The sequence below is a fragment of the Odontomachus brunneus genome, unplaced genomic scaffold (genome assembly GCF_010583005.1).
Source record: "Odontomachus brunneus isolate Ranch 3 - 2012 unplaced genomic scaffold, Obru_v1 Obru_scaffold_143, whole genome shotgun sequence".
Lineage (NCBI taxonomy): Eukaryota > Metazoa > Arthropoda > Insecta > Hymenoptera > Formicidae > Odontomachus > Odontomachus brunneus.
This window is the reverse complement of record NW_022639593.1, coordinates 197,576-215,555: the sequence shown is the minus strand read 5'-3', so window position 1 is coordinate 215,555 and position 17,980 is coordinate 197,576. Positions and strand designations below refer to the sequence as shown.

General features: G+C 30.6%; 1 protein-coding gene across 1 annotated transcript in view; it reads right to left on the bottom strand.

The window, feature by feature from the left end:
* Positions 1-15,737, bottom strand: part of LOC116850343 (fibrous sheath CABYR-binding protein) — an 86,226-nt gene extending 70,489 nt beyond the window's left edge. The window contains exon 1 of the mRNA XM_032828528.1: positions 15,380-15,737. Coding sequence (XP_032684419.1) covers positions 15,380-15,496 — 117 coding nt within the window. The 5' untranslated portion in view covers positions 15,497-15,737. The remainder of the gene's footprint in view (positions 1-15,379) is intronic.
* Between the last annotated feature and the right edge of the window lie 2,243 nt (positions 15,738-17,980).

Below are 17,980 nucleotides of genomic sequence, written 5' to 3'. Positions count from 1 at the left end.
ATATATATATATATATATATATATATATATATATATATATATATATATATATATATATATATCAACACCTAAGTGTTGACATACTTATTATCTCCTAAATCGTTAAAGATATTAAAATGCGGTTTTTACTGAGATAAAAGAGGATAAAAGAGGAAACTGGATGAAAGAGTTATTAATTTGCAACTTTTCGTAGAAGTTTTATTTGCAGAGATTCTGATTCCAACTTTGATTTTTTTAATAGATCTATATCTTTTTCTATATATCTTCAGTACATCAAAGTTGTTTGAAAGATAAATATAACGATATATGTGCTTATACATTAGGTCAAATTGAACAAAAAAACCTTTTATCATTTTGCAAATAACCACATAGATTTTTAGTTATTAATGAAAAAAAATTGTTACATGATGGTGTGCGATAATGCATAAATCTTCTTTAATTAAAATCTCTAATTTCATCAAATTGAATAAAAAAGTCCTCTACCATTTTGCAAATAACAAACAAATTTTTTAGTTAATAATTAAAGAAAATTGGCATACAATCTCGTACAATTTTTCATCAATCTCCTTTAAGATAAAAAATTTACATAGTATTTTTAAAATGATGAAAGACTTTTTATTCAGATTGATCCACAAATAGTAGGCGTTGCCATTACAGCTCATATACCGCATAACGCGCAATCACTCATCCGTCTTTTTAAATTAATAACTCAAAATTTATGTGCAAAATGATAGAGGACTTTTTGTTTAGTTAGTAGATCTAATTTGTGTACAACCGCGGCTCCGTAGCGAATTATCAAATATGCTGTATATAAGATGTCCCAATTCTCGCGAATTTATATTGACAGATACTCTCATCAATTTAGAATTAATTCTTCCTCATCAGATATGTCGAAGGAGATTATTATTTATGATGACCTTTTAATTTTCAACATATCTTTCTAACTGAGATCCAAAATAAAATTCTATTAAAATAAAATCCACAAAAATTGACAGAGAAAAACAATTTTGTTATCCACTTGGTTGTTCAAAGTTTGTTCACAGAAAGTTCTACTGTTTCGAACGTTTGTATCTCATACACTATTGGTACTTCAGCGTTTTATAAATAAATAAAAAAATCTATGTATATAATGTATAGAGTAAAGGCATCAAAAGCGACATACTTTGTTTTTGGAGGTTATTTCTAATGTAAAGCTCAAAATATAAATGTAAATATATATATATGTAGTTGGAAGTAGTTTCTATCAAATAATATCATATTTTTTCTGAAATGATTTCTACATTTAAAACAAAAAATGTTCTTGTGAAACGCCCGAAAATGGAGTTCTAAAAAAATGTGCCAAAAACGTCATACCTATTGGAAGTTATATAATATGTTGCATATATGATAATATTTGATAATAAATAATTCATTAATACGTTTAATGGTTGAATAATATTCATTTATAAAAAAATATAAGGTTTATTATTATTATTATATATAATAAACATTATATATATAAACATTATATATGTTTATTATTATTATTATATATAAAAATAATAATTATTATTTATAAAAATATAATGTCACAAAAGGGAAATATAATTAAATAAAAAAATATCTTTAGCATTTCCATCTTTTTCATTTCTCACATATTTTATATATGTTATATTTTTAAACTAAACAGAATTAAACTTTAAAATAAACAAATTTCACATCACAATGGGAGGTTAGAATCAGGTTATGTTAGTCACGGAGTATCGCACCTATCGCATACTACAGGGAGTATGTCACTTTAAAACAGATTCTCATAAAATTTTCCAAGTTATACAGTAAAAAAAATAATGAAGATAAAAATATTTAAAAAATATTTGTACAAAAGCCAAATGCATATAGAAGAATTTAATATTAAACAAAAAAATTATTATCGCTGTTTGGTCTACGTAATTCGTCAATAAAAATCATAGAAATAAAATTTACGAATTTCTAAAACTCGATATTTGCTAATTTAGCAAATAAAAGAACAAGAAATATACCACATATGAATTTTTCATGACTACGTTTATATTAGTTCCGATAAAATATAACATTTAATATATGAGATATAGAGGTATGTCGCTTTAGGAGGTCTATGTCGCTTTTGGCTACTTTCCTCTATATATATATATATAAATTTATGTATATATGTATATAATATATTCTATATATATATATATATATATATATATATATATATATATATATATATATATATATATATATATATATATATATATATTAGGCTGATCCATAAAAATTCATACGAATTTTTATCTAGTTAAAATTTTCATGTTAGTATTAGGAAAATAATTTCATACACAGTTGACTATCTATGTTTATACTTTGATAGCTAACATTCAGAACATATTTTGTGGTGTAAATAATAATGTTTAAAAAAATACAGTAGTCTTTGTTGCGATTTGAAAATGAAAAACAGTAACGAATTTTTACAATGTATTATGATCTCGTATTATTACCGTAAAAATTGTTAGAATTTGACTAGGATGTTTTGTCTTACCCACTATATTCACTCGATATTATTTCCTCCGATTATCATCTGTTTCCTTATTACGAAACTTCCCTGACAATATAAACATCGCTTTTTTAGAAGATGTGAAAAATCACTTGGAGCGTTTTTTTCACCAGAAAAGCACAAGAACGAGAGAAGAATTACGAAATTACGTGAAAGATGGCAAAAGATTGCAAAACAGAATGCATATATTATTGATTGATATTTTATTGATTAAAATTAATTTTAACAAAAATAAAATGCATCTCAGTTTTTTATTTAAAAATCCGAATTTGTAGATTAACTCAATAGATAAAAAACGAATTTATGGATTAATCCAATACGTAAGAAAAATATATATAATGTTTGCTTTTCTCTCTGAAATTAAATATTGCGTTTCTTTCGATATCTTCAGTGTCCGTATAATATATGTACACTAAACTCTAAAAATTATCCTTATCGTCATCGTTGAAAGAGAACTACATAGTAAGCGCAACTTTCCACAATTCTGCAAATTAGTGAGAAAACCATGTTTCGTCCGCGCGTCTTGCGTTCTTTGATACGGAAAGTGCAGCCATGACGGGTATCGTGAGCGAATGCATGAAAGTTGATAAACTCTCACCGGAAGAGGTGCAACTGAGCTGGAACATCGAAAAGAATGTATTCCGCTCTCGAAATCTCGAATCTGTTCGACAAATGTCGACACTTGTTTTGGCTTACGTAAATGCGAACTACGTCGTTTGTTATGTGTACACATACACACACGCACACACAAATAAATGCTAATAATGCGCGAGGGTAAGCGAAAACGCAAAAGTGTCACTGCTACGAATGTCCTGCTTCACGGAACGTTTCGTTTTGTAAGTCAGATAAATGAGCCGAGTGTATGAAGTTTTATTGCTGGCAACTAGAGAAGGTGTTTTGAGTATACGAAAAACGTCAGAAACGACGGTCGTCGCGAATGACATGCGAGCAAACATGCAAACGAACGATACACATCGTGTCGTTCGCGGATAAAAATAGTTTTTCAAGCGCTTGTGAGAGTTTATCAGTTGATTCAGTTGCACTTCACTCCTTTCCTTTTTTGCATTCGCATGTAAATTTATGGTTTTTCGCATACGAGGCGATAACTTCGTTGCGAGATTGTTGTACATTTCGTTACACTTTATGTTACTCGCGTACACGCATACGCGTACGCGCATCACGTTACAAATATTGTATAATCTAATATTACGTCACGTGTGCGCGCTGTGCAAACCAACACGTGACGTAAGGCAACGCGGTCGAAGCATTTAAGAGCGCTGACGCTTTTAGGTAAGTTTCAACGCGCGATAAAAGAGAAAAAAAGAAGAAGAAAAAACCGATGACCTCAGTCGGCCGACGATTGGGTCATTTCGGTGAGTAATATTCTTTAATGAAAACGAAATTTAGCCTCACGCCGGCGACACGCATGACAGAGCAATCATTGTTGCCAACCACGCGTCCGGAAGCGGCCTTCTGGTCTGTAGGGAAGGGCTTGAATTTGTAAAAAATGTAACGGGAAAAAAATCTATCTTCGGTATACCAAATATATTTCGAACGATATGAACGAGTCGAATTGCTCGAATAGCGTCGAAGTTAATGTTATTATTACTAAAATGTTGCTATAATATCTTAGTAAATTTTTTCTTTTTTATATAGGAATACAATATTGTAATTATCTCTATTAGAGAGCAGCACGATAGTACTAATAAAACATTAGCTTTAAAAGAACAAAGACAAAGTAATTATATCTTGATAAATTTATGAAATCATATGTTCTTGAAATAATTTTATTTCATTAAATGATATTAATTTATAATAATTATAAAACAATCTTGAACTGAATAAGAAGATATTCTCTTTAAAGTTTAAAATTTATTAAAAGAGCTCTAAAAAAAATAGTATTTTAAAGACACGCCATATTCAGAAACTTTATCGACTGTTTTCTGCAAAATTTATGTAATATTGGTTGCACAGAATTACAAATACTTTCACACTCTAAAAGCACATACAATAATGAATTAAAGCTCAATATGTGACGAAAACGATAAAAAATTTTTAAATTGATATCTCGAGCTGACAGTTGGCGTATTTATTTGATACAAAAGTCTTGTAGCTTGTACCGCACGTGTGTTTTTGTTCCGTTAACAAAATTTCAAGGAACATTTCTATATCTTTACGACTAAATGTAGAAACTTCAAAATATGCGACAAATTTGTAGAAGTATTTCTATGTATGCGCAGTTATGTTTCTTGCTAGCATGGTAAAACAAAACAAAAAAACGCATATTTATTTTAAATTAAAATTTATTTTTACAAAAAAAATATGAAAAAGACAATATGATCATGTGATGATCGCTTCTACGTTATCGACATTTTTTGGATTCATTACATTTTAGCATTCTATTAAGATTGTATGTAATAACATTGCTACTATTTTTAGCAACATAATTGAAAGCTTCTCAAGTTTAATGTCGGCGTAATATTTTTGTGACATGTGTGTGTGTGTGTGTGTGTGTGCGCGCGCGCGTGGGTATGTGTGTGTGTAGCAATATTGTAGGCCGATGTTCGCGTCGAAATCTCCGGAGAGTTCAACGCGCGACGAGTGAGTCAGTCAACGAATATGTACTTAGTCGTCCTTTCACTGCGAAATAATTACATTAACAATAAAGCTTATATTCTAAAGCCAAATAGAAAGATAATAAACTACTTATAGAAACGTTCTTAACAATAAAAGAGAGTTTAAAATAGTCTCAAGATACGTTCAGAAAACATAATGGTTGTACAACCGTTGAGTGATTATCATATCGAGTGATTGAGATATTCTTTTAGAGATTTATGGTATATCTAGAAGAATATATATTCCAATGACGCCCATTCAGCCGTTGTGTTTTGCACATACACACAGGAAAATCTCACTCTACTGCTAAGAAATTCGATAATTCAATTTACTTTTCTTCTTTTAGGTAATGGTTACTTTCAACAAAAAATATTTTTTTAATAATAGGTTTAAATATATTTATCATAAATTTTAAAAATATTTGTTATCATATATTGAAAAGGAGAATTTGTCTTCTTTACAAGAATATTATAAAACTTTATCGAAGGAAACATTGGTTCGATTCAAGTAAGCAAACTCAACTTTTGCTTTTATTTAATATTCTTGATTGAAATGCTAAATTACTCGGATTCAGAATGCATTTTGAATAAATTTGATACATATGATAGATTTATAGTAAATTTGCGAAATGTATGAACTTATGAAATACTTGGAACAAACATTTACTTTAATACAATATTAATTTCTTTGTGTACAATCTGTGTATAGTCTATATATGTATATATATGTATATATAGTCTATATATGTATATATAGAGAGAGAAAAGCTCTATAATATAACAAATTTTTCTAATTTGACATATTTCTATATACAGGATGTACCAAAAACATTCGGTCAAATGTTAACATTTATTCTAGAGATAATATCAAATTCTTATATTCTAGAGGTAAAAACAAACAAAAGAAGTTTAACATGGATCCGAAAACCAATCATTAATGAGTTACACTAATATAAATTTGTGAACATAAATTTTCTTTTGTTTGTTCTCATTTCTAGAATATTGTTTTAATATTTTGTCAAATTTTTTGGGGACACTCTATATAAAACAGGTTTTACAAAACCGTCGTAATAATAAAATGGACATTTAAGCATATTTTAAGTAAATATTACATTAAATTTACCGTCAGGTTGAAAAGAAATCGAGATCTTTCGATGAGAAAACTCATGAAATCGATATTTGAAACATGACAATATCACATATGAAATAAGTTAATAATGATGTTGTCTGAAGAGTAACCTCACATGATATCATTTATATATTTATTTCTACATTTATTATTTATTATTCATTTTAACATTGCACACTTATGAATTTTCAATTCAAATAAAACTGATTATTTATCAAATATAATAATAAGTATATTTCATGTTATAACATTTCTTTTCTTACAATTGATATTGACAAATTATATGTCTTACAATTGTTTATCCCTCTTAGAGTATTTCATAATTTTTAACATAAAAAATGAAAACACATATTACACATATTACACATATTAAACATACATATATTATGACATTTACGAATGTTATCATATTCTAATATATACTATTACAAAATTATTATTTTAGTCATTTCAAATAATTTCACTAATAAAATATTGGTGGTGATACTAGAAGCTATCACTGAAACCTCTTTAACCTCTTTACTGCGACAGATAGTGTATGTATCGACGGGAAGAGAAGGGAAGGAGGGAGAACGGAAAAAGGATAGAATGATATGGTCGAACGATATGGATATGGAAATGATATGGATGGAACGACGTCAATTGCGACGTTCAAGGCCCCCGCGAGTTCATAAACGTGGCACGAATGCTACGTTTGTCATCGCGAAGACGGAACAAGTTTCGAAAGCTCCAGTTGTTTCGTTTATTTCGTATATTCGCAAACTCGATCTTTCCTCTTTTTGTACGTCCAAACATTCGGCGTGATAAAACACCACTTCCTTTCCCCTCATTATTTACAAGCTTATTTAGAAGCTTATTTAGAGCTTATTTAGAAATGGAAACGACGATCCTGTCTGTTGAGAAATTTATAGAGTTCGCACATTATTGATATCTCTGTAAATCACTCCAACCCCGTAATTCAAATGTAGAATTCGGTATTGTCCAATGTAAGATATTCCCTTTGCTCTGTCCACATTTAAATAGCAAAACAGGCTCGATTTTAGCCATTAAAATCGACTTTTCAAAGACTCACAGTATCCGGCCGATTCTCACACAAATACTCGCCTGCTAATGTTCACGAAGAGACATCGCGCGCATTCATGACGGCACGACAGGCAGGAAGTCGAGTGTTCTCAGGAAGGATGTATATCACGTTTTACACAGCGGTGTCACTCTCTTCTGTTTTTTTTTCGTTTTCTTTCTTATTTCGACGAAGTTTCTTCCCAAACTCTCTCGTTAACCAATTAAACGTCGCCTTGCTCAATGGCGATATGTCTCGTAATTTCCACAGCGGAAATGCACACGTCTCGAGCTATTCTTTTTGCCGTAAATACGTATTAAAGTCGCACAGTCACTCGTTTAATCGCCGCAATTAAGTTCTCGCTGTTTTTCCTGTGTAATCAAACGCCCATAAATTTCGCGTATCGTCTCTCTGCACCCTCTCTCTCTCTCTCTCTCTCTCTCTTCTTCTCTCTACTTCATCCTCCTCTTTTTCACGTTCCCTTATAGAAATTTATTACTGATAAGTGATAATTTGGCCAGCGATAATTACTGTCGTTCAATAATTTTATTACTCGTAGGAGTAATAAAATTATTATTTATTACTGGCCAATTTATCACAGCCAGTGATACTTTTTTATAAGGGTTGTATAGCGTAATGTCTGCAATTTTCTACATGCTGCATCAAAAAATGTGTCTCCACCGCTAAACAAGCTAAACATACGCATAAAAGTGCATTTTGCAGTAGCGAAGCGATCGCGCTACACAGGAAACTTTTCTTCGTCGCCGAAAAATAAAGATTTTCGATGCAAATAAGCATATTTACTCGATATGCTAATCACAATGTGCGATTAATTTTTTTAACTATCACTCGATTCCGCCATTATTAATTATCGGTAATTACTTTGAATTTGTTCCATGAAAAGCGATCGAATGAAAAATCCTGCGAATCGCCGTTCGGGCGTAACACACTGCGAGTTCCGTGCAATTATGTGGCAAAAGAACTTTCACGAAAACGTATCGCTCACCGGCATGCGCTTTTTATGAGGATAATTTTGTACTTAAAGAGTTTAACGTTTTTGTTGGCTGATTTGAGATTACTAAACATATTAAATGAACATTTCGGAGAAAAGGATGGCGACAAATCGTTTCTGTATGTCGTCACTGCTGCAAACGCTGACGCGACAGCAATAGTAATAATTTCTAAGGTTGCGAGCCATTCGCTGCGTCTCAGGCCATATTAAAACTGTATCTAATATTTCCCACGCATTGGAGCGCATTTTCTAGAAATACTGCGTTATCGCACATTGCATATTTTTCATCTGAGCAATCGAAGACTATGTGGCCTTCGGAAATCCTTCGATACTGCAACTTTTTGTAAAATATAACCGTTCAATTACAACCTCGCGCACTGTATCTTTAATCACTAAAGTATAATCAGCATATTCTTCACTGAAATGCTATACTTATAACTTACGGTTCAGTTATAAATATAACACCGCAATCAGTAAAATATCGCTGAGATGATCAGTTAAGAATAACGATTATTTCTATTACTGATGCAGTTTATTACAGTTTGCAAACATAGATAGTATCATTGCACGCAAGACGCATGAAAGCCGTTAATTCCATCGCCACAAACGCAAAAATTGAATTTTACACAGCATATTACGAATTTTCGCGCTACAAATATGCAGTGAAGTGTTACTTCCAATGATAAAAATCAGTGAAATATAAAATGGAACATTAAAGTGGGAATGTTTTCATTGAAAATTAGCAAATATTCATTGATTATGATACTCTTTTTACTGATTCAATCAGAAAAAATTTTACTAATTCACTTTAAGAAAATACATTTCTGTAAAGTATACAACGAACAACCAGCTGCGCAGAAAATTGAGATCTAATTGGGATTTAATCCAATTCCTCGAATTAATTATATGTTCTGATTAGAAGTGTAATGTTTAAACATGCAATTCTAAGTGCAGAACCCAAAGATTTGCCAATATCCTTTCTGGTTTTTATTGTACATTAGAACTGAACAAAAGATATATTTACTTTTCAAATAATTTCATTATTCAATAAAATATTCAGTATTTTTAAAATATTTTATTTTCTTTGATTTATTATTCTATTAAATAGAACAGGAATTGGTATAACATAAGACATCTTGTTTGATATCATGAAAATATACTAATATTAATGATTGAAAAAAAGTTCAAATTCTTTGTATTTCTTTTTCAAATATGGGTGGTGAATCCATGTTTGAATAAAAAGTGGAATTTCCAATTGATATCGTAGTAGGATAACTAATTTTGAAGCAAATTTGGATATTTTAATTAAAATCTACACAGAAAATATTGTAGTAAAGATTACGTTAAAACTTAAGAAAATATTGTAGTAAAGATTACGTTAAAACTATATTTCATTTTGTAGTGATTTTTTGTAAAGCTGAACTATATTGAAAAATTATAAATAAATTGCTATAAAAAAATTAAAATGTAAGTTCGATAACCTACCTGATATACAATATAAAAATAATTCCAACAATTATAATTTTGTATTTTGTATAATTTTGTAGTAAAAAATCAAACGTACTTAACATTTTTTAACAAATATATAATAATTTCAGTTATAATCCTGTATAACCCAAGGTTACAAAAATTTTATTTTTACTATGATATTTTCTCCATATATTCCCTTGAGTTTAGTAAAATAATGGAAAATTTCTTTGGTGGTTAGAAGTATAATGACTCAAACATATGATTCTAAGTGAAAATTTTAAAAATATGCCAATATTCGTTCTGGTCTTTATTTTACATTAGAATTGAACAAAACTTATATTGACTTTCCAAATTATTTAATTATTTAATGAGATACTTTCAAAATATTTTTAAAATATTTTATTTTTCCTTTTATTTGTCATTCTATTGAATAAAATAGTTGGTATAACATAAGAGATTCTTCGTTTGAAAAAGTACATCAATATCATTGACTAAATAAAAGTTTCTATTCTTATTATTATAAATAGTATTTCTTTTTTTATTCTCTAGACAGATAACCTATGTTTAGGATAAAAATAAGATTTCCAATTGATATCACAGTGGGACAATGAATTGTGGAACAAATTTAGACATTCAAATCAATATATACACAAAGAGACTTTCAAAAGAATTCATGTTTATATCACCAATTTTAGGTTTTTTTTAGATGTAAAAAGAATCTTTTTTGTATCTGAAGAAGAACTTAGAATTGGTGACATAAACATACATTGTCTAATGAATTCTTTTTGAATTATCTGTGCTATCTGGGTATGCTGTACCTGAGAAAATCCTGGGAAATATTTATGTGGGCAAAGGCTGCATCTCTCGAAGAGACACTTCTTCAATCAATTATTCGGTACTGATGTTATTTACAATGAAATTTAATTTGTCGGTTTGTTGCGCAGATTGAAAGGTTCCGCGGAGACCATTATATAATACCCGTCAATAATATCAATCGGCAAAACATTGTATTTGCATTCCAATAGCAAGTTGCATTCGACTCACGGTCGATTCGAATCACGACATAACAACCGCGAGATTTATGCGCGTCACGTAATATTATCTTACGACTGCGAATTAACGACACGGGGGAATCGCGCGTCCGCGCGCGTTTACTTTCAAAAGAACAATACTGGCGATCGCGATAGTAACGGATACTTCAACATAAATATTCATTTGATGAGATGTGTCGTCTGAGTATTTGTACAATGCTTGCTCGAGACTTCTCACCGATGCGGCGTCAATGCGACGTGACGAATTTACGTACAAGTTTCAACGATGAAATGTGTATGAACTTTCTATGGAGACTTCGTTACCAATTCGTCGCGACCTACTTTCGTTCCTTACTAAATCACTATATTTATTCCGGATCCTGTCAGATCGACCGCTAAGAACTTAATCGCGCGAATTAACGTACGCGAGAACACGTAGCAACAGTTAAACAAGAAACCAATCGATTGTCATTAGCATCAATAATCGAGGAGACGCTGTTATATAAATGCGAGTCAGAGGCTGTGTATATCGTTCTGCCCGGTGAATAAGGAACTTATATGTTTTTTTTATGATTTACCTTGGGAAGAATAGTGGATACAAAATCACGAAACGATTCTTTTAAAACATAAATAATTTTTCCTGAGTTTCATTAAAATCGGAATAATATTGAAATTAAGAAATAAAAAAATTGATTTGGTAACAACAAAGTAAATTTTTGGGCCTCTTGAAAGTTTGTATTAATATTCTCCATTATGACTAAATAAAATTAAACAATGTGTTACTAGCTAGAATAAAATTTCTTGCAAGTATGATATACTGTTTTTAATAATAAATGTAATTTTTATTCATAAAATGATTGAAATGAAGCACATGAGTGGACAAAATAAAGTTAGCTTATAATTAAAAGCTGGTGAAGACCTCTCACGGAGATTTCTCTCTCTCTCTTTCTCTCTCTTTCTCTCACTCTCTCTTTCTCTACAAATTAAACTACAAATGAAAATACATATTTTATACATCGTCTTCTTATTGTATATACATTACTAGGCAACTGAACCCGATATCAGGATAAGATGACTATGTTGCTGTATGTTCATACTTTGGTTATTAAAAAATATAGTTAATAGGATCGTGACAGGCATTAATACATAGAAAAAGGTTGCCTTTAAAATGTTTATACAGTCAATAGATACATAGTCAGAGACACATAGTTGTTATGTTAAAATGAATAATAAATATAGAAGTAAATACAGAAATATGACATTATAAAATGAATAATAAATATAGAAGTAAATATAGAAATATGACATTATAAAGTTATTTCAGATAATCTTTGACACACATACACACACACAAATTTATCATGTTGTCATATTTTCAATCATATGTTGTCGATTTAACGGATTTTCTCATCGATAGATCTCAAGATTTCTCTTCAACCTGACAGTAAATTTATGTGATTCTTTATTAAAATATGTTTCAATGTGTATTTTATTATAACGATAGTTTTTTTAAACTTCTGTCTTATATACATATATATCAAATTAGAAGAAATTTATTATATTATAAACGTTTTACATATCATATTGCTTGCACGATATAAATTTATAATTAAATATTTCGGAAACGATACGGTAAAAATTATTGGAATTTCTGTTATATATCATTAAGTTACAATTGTAGTTAGGTTATGCATTGTTAAGTTAACAATTATACATTATTAATTCAATGAATTTATGTATTACGTGGATAGAGATGTAATATCGTGGATAGAGTAGACAATAATTTTTTGGATATGTAAAATTTATAAATTTTCTATCTTTGTGAAATTCGTTTTTCAATAGATGGATTTTCTCTCACATTGAGAACTTTTCTGTCCATGAGTGTACATATTATAAATATATCTTTTACTTGGTCAAACGCTAGAACCTGTTCAAGTGAACGAAACACGAGAAATCCGCAAATAGCTTCTTTGTAGTAACTTTCTCGTTACAGCGAGGCCAGAGCTCAATCACGACAGGACGTCAACCGACGAATTGCAGTTATTTCCACACCGTTCACTATTACACTATTTTTCCACTCCGAATTAGTCGCACGTGTTCGAAATTATCCGACGATTTAGTCGTCATGGCACGACCTCATCAACGCCGACGTCGTACTTCGCTTTATTGTGTCTTATACTTATATGTTCCAGTCATAAGGAAGCTATATCCTTTTAATTATAGCGGTACATATACGGAATTCCGAACGATAGGAGGGTTCCTTAGCGACAAAAATCATCTGTCATGTTCGCGTTCAAAAACGTTCTTATATTTAAAAGAAAGCAAGTAATTGCAAATTAAGTAATTGCTTTTCTTAGTATTTCCGGATCGCTCGTGCAGATTTCCTGTAATTCGACATCTTTCGCAGAGAACCCTGAGGAAACGATAGCACTCGACTCGAAATAATACGGTTTCCTTCGCTTACACCCACACACGTTTTCATGTTCATCTTTCTTTTCTTACAAGGTTGAACTACTTTTTTAGAACGCGACAACTTTCATTATTATGATACTTACGCGGCCTCCTTGGTATTGTATGCATCGAATCTTTACACAATACGAACAAAAAATTTATAAGAGGTCTATTCTCTCCTATCAATCCTAATCTATGTAAAAGGGAATATGCAGTAGCTGGTACTCCAGATATCAAATATTAAAATATATAGAGATTAAAAAAACTAATAATTGATAAATAATTAGAGAAAAGTTAAACAGAGTAAACACCTCAGGCGAAACAAACACCATCATCCTATATGTTAGACAACGACCAAACAAATAATAATATACATTTCCACTGTTTTGAAAAAATCCTGAATAAAGTCATACCTAGAATTATTCGCATTATATTATGTTCTTAAAATATATGTATTTGTCTTGATTTACCGCAAATGTCTTAAAATATGTAATGGTTTGGTTTTATGTCCCAATAATTTTCAAAAAGTCCTTGTCCAGTAAAATGAATCTAATATCCGCTTTACTCATCACCAATCCGCTTTATTCTAATATTTCTGTCTATTACAATTAAAAACGCGAACTTCGGAATACGAATTATTACTAAAAGATCCTACATCTCAGTTATCTATTGTTCAAGAGTATATATTAAATATAGAATATGTTATTGATTAAGATGATATGGAAATCTTAGATATGGAACCAGAAAGAGACTTACATCTGAAATATTATTTATTAAAAAATAGATAGATCTTAATTTACAAAGTGACACTGATTTCCTTAGCAACTCATATCTTCCAATTTTACATAAATTAAATCGAAATTAAAAGTCGTTACATATCGTTACAGTCGTTACAAGACCATGGATTAAGAGTCAAAGAATAAGAAAAGGAACAAAAATACCAGAGACACTAAAAAACAAAAAGAAAATTCAAAGAGAATTAAGTTACATCTGTTATTATGGAGAAAAATATATAGAGATTAAGCATCCAATTGATAATTAAATATAATATAATAGGTGCAGTCAAAGGAGCCGCGAAAAATGTGCAACTTATGAAGCAATAGACACGTTACCAATTCTAGTTCTATATGACAATTGTACCGAAAAAAAAAAACTTATTTATATCAGAGCAAAACGGATATTTCTATATTTACCTATATTTTTAATTAAATTAACTATATTTACCTATATTTTTAAACGTTAAAACTACCAAATGTTTAAAAGTTTTGTTGATTATTTCGTAAAATTTAATAAATGATAACTAAAATTAGTATATTTTTTTTATTCATTAATCTATTAATTTTATTTATTAATTAATTTTCTTAAAGTCTTCCAAATCTTAGAGTGTCCACTTTACCCTAATAAATAAGTGATAAATCTCCCCATCTTAATATTTAATAAAATCCGGGCATGAGCGCCAGCTAACGAGTACAAACTACACAAAAAAATACATACTGCTTTTAAGAAAACTTTTCATTTCAAAACAAACTCATTTTAAGTATTTCATAAATTTATATATCTGCTCATCATAAGCATCAAATTTATTCGAAATATATTTTAAATCCTAATAAGTTTAATATCTCAATTAAGAATATAAAAATAAATGAAAATAAAAATTAAACTTACCTACTATATAGAATCGAACCAACTTTCTCTTCGACAAAGTATTATAATATTCTTGTGAAAAAACATAAGATTCTTCTTTCGAGTATATAATAATGAACTTTTTTGAAATTCACTACGAGTATATTTGAAGACTGTACTGAGAAAACACATTTAAAAATTTATTTATGGGAAATAAATTTTTATTCCACTCACATACATATGCACACACACAAATAAATTGTCGAATATTTTTGTTCTCAGTATGTTATTATAAAAATATATTCTTTGTTGGAGATCAATATCACTAAAAAAAAATAAACTCAGTAATCGGTTTTCCTAGCAGTAGAGTAATATTTTTTTGTGTATATTGAACATTTTCCCCAATTTAAGTGAATCTTTAAAAAAAAGCTCACCGGTGGCGGCTCAGTGGAAGAATAGACCTCACTGGGTGCGTAGTGGCTGTGGGTCTGCGGTATCTTGTCCGAGACGACGGCGACCGTCGCCAAAGAGTCTGGCTGTTCTTTCTCCATCTCCTCTTCGTCCTGCGCGATCTTCTACTTCCGACCAGGTCCACGTAGCACAAAAGCGATCGGTCGAGCCCGGGAACGTCGGTGTGTCGTCTCGTTTCTCTCTCCCACCTCCTTGCCGCGATTCTGTTCCTCTTCCTGGGTCGGCTCCCGATGGACGAACTTGAAATCCTCTTGCTGCTCCGGTACACCCGGTGTAGATGGCTCGACGAGTCGACGAGCAATGAGCGTCGAGGAAACGCTGACACTGCTAGCTTAGAGATGCCCCCACCTAAACCCGGCGTGCACCTTCCTTTGGCTGCTTACCACCTTCTGGTACCAAGGTGTACCTCCCCCGATAATGACGACGACGACGACGGTGTTCTCGTTGCCGTTGACTTTCTAAACACTACAAATAAGAAAACGTATTAGTGAACGTGAGAGGCTCGTTTCTATGTACCTGAGAGTTCCCGTGGGCTCACCGACACCGACGCACACCGGCGCGCACGTGTATCGTTGAGCATTCGGCTGCATGTAGGCAGCCCGTGATCCGCGCCGACGGTAGTTTTGCAACATTTTTTCCCTTTTTCTGCCCCGTTCTCTCCCTCTCTCTTTCTCGATGTTTGAGAAAATTATAAGTAATCGAATAATCGAGCGGCGAAATAGGGTGATAGCTTTCGCGATTTTGGGAAATCGCTGTTTGTCGCTGTTACAAGCTGTTAATCGCTGTTTGTGGTAACGAATGAAGATCTGTTGTATGCCAAAATGCGAGCACGTTCCATCTGCTGCTTTGTTTTGACTAGATATATCTTACGAAAAGGAAATTGGAGTAAAGTGTGAATTTTTAAAGATACAAATTATATACTGTCCTTGTATACTCCATACACATTGCTCATGCACGCTCGTTTTAATACAACTGTCAAGATAATTGCGAAAGACCTCACAGTTTCTTGTCGGGTGCACGCAAGGAATTTTTCCTGAAGACACAAACATTCATTAATTGAAGAAGCGCCATAATAGTCTTGCTTGGTTAGAATGTTCGGCTAGAAGACTTGCTATATTTACAGTATAAAAAAATTTTTGAGAAAATATGTGGAATTTCTAAATTTCTTTTCTCTTTAAAAAAAAGAATAAAACTAATAAAAAAGTAATTCTTTCCAAAAAAATGCGGAACTTTCTCACTAGCTTTAAAACGCGTGCAAAAAAATTTCCATATTGAATTATATGTATGCCATGCATTGCTTTAATACTACACACAGACAAAAATATTGTCTTACTACAAAAAATTGATTATTCAGTTTACTTGCTTTCTTTTAAATAATAAGCATTAAGAATAATACTTATTATTTCCAACATAAATAATTTCTCAATAATAGTTTTAGATAGGCTTATCAAAGATTTTAGAAAAGCTCATTAAAATATATTTAAAAAGGAAATTATTTTCTTTATAAAAATATTATAGAAGATTATGAAAGATGAAATTAGTTTGACATTATATTGTTTAATATTATACAGTTTGTACAATAAACAAGAAACAAATTTTTTTTTTAATTTAATATTCTTAATTAAAATGCTAGACTTACTAGAATAAATATGATACTTATGATAAACTTATGTGAAAGATTTGCAAATATATAAACTTATAATATACTTGAAACGTTTATTTAAATGCAGTATATATTTTTCTGTGTATAGACAGACAGAAAAGTTTGATTGAAGTAATCTAATAATTAATGAAGCAAACGCATTTTGCAACGCATTAAGGGACTACATAGGCCTGAGCGGCTCAAAAACCGCTTAATATTTGAACTTTTCTGCTGATTACGTTATTGACTTTATGAAGATACATATCTTCCCTTTAGTCTTTTTTACGAGATTTTGCCTCCTCAGTTAACTCTAATGTCATGTACCCCGTTAAGTTGATACTATCACTATCGTCAAAAGCGGCGAATTAATAGGCATTTAAGCTCATCGATACGTTCATACTCTACATTATTTTTAACAAAGCCTCTTTTCTTCGTTAAAACACATGTTGCTTTATATGCAGCTCTCTATTTCTATAATATTAATTCCACGTAATTAATCATGTTGTTTTGATGCAATTTTCCAAATAACGCTGTTTCATTATTATTTTATATATATTCACCAAGACAACAATAAAGTTTCAATAAAGTACTTTACTAACATCGTACCTTAATTATATGTACTTGCCTAAATCTTCGTATATTAATTTTATGCAGAAGTACTCGTATTTATTTGCTCCTATTCTCGTATTCACTCTGCTGTGCTTCATATTTGTTGACTGGACGCTTCCTCTTTTTAAGCTTATATTTCCTAAATTGTTTACATGCATAATCTTCTCTTAATCATTTCTTTTGATCTGTGGGAAGGTTTAGCGTGTCGCTTTTAATCTAATACCAGGAATCGAAGGTACCAATGATTGCTGAAAGTCAATTCTTTAGTTATACATTATATATATATATATATATATATATATATATATATATA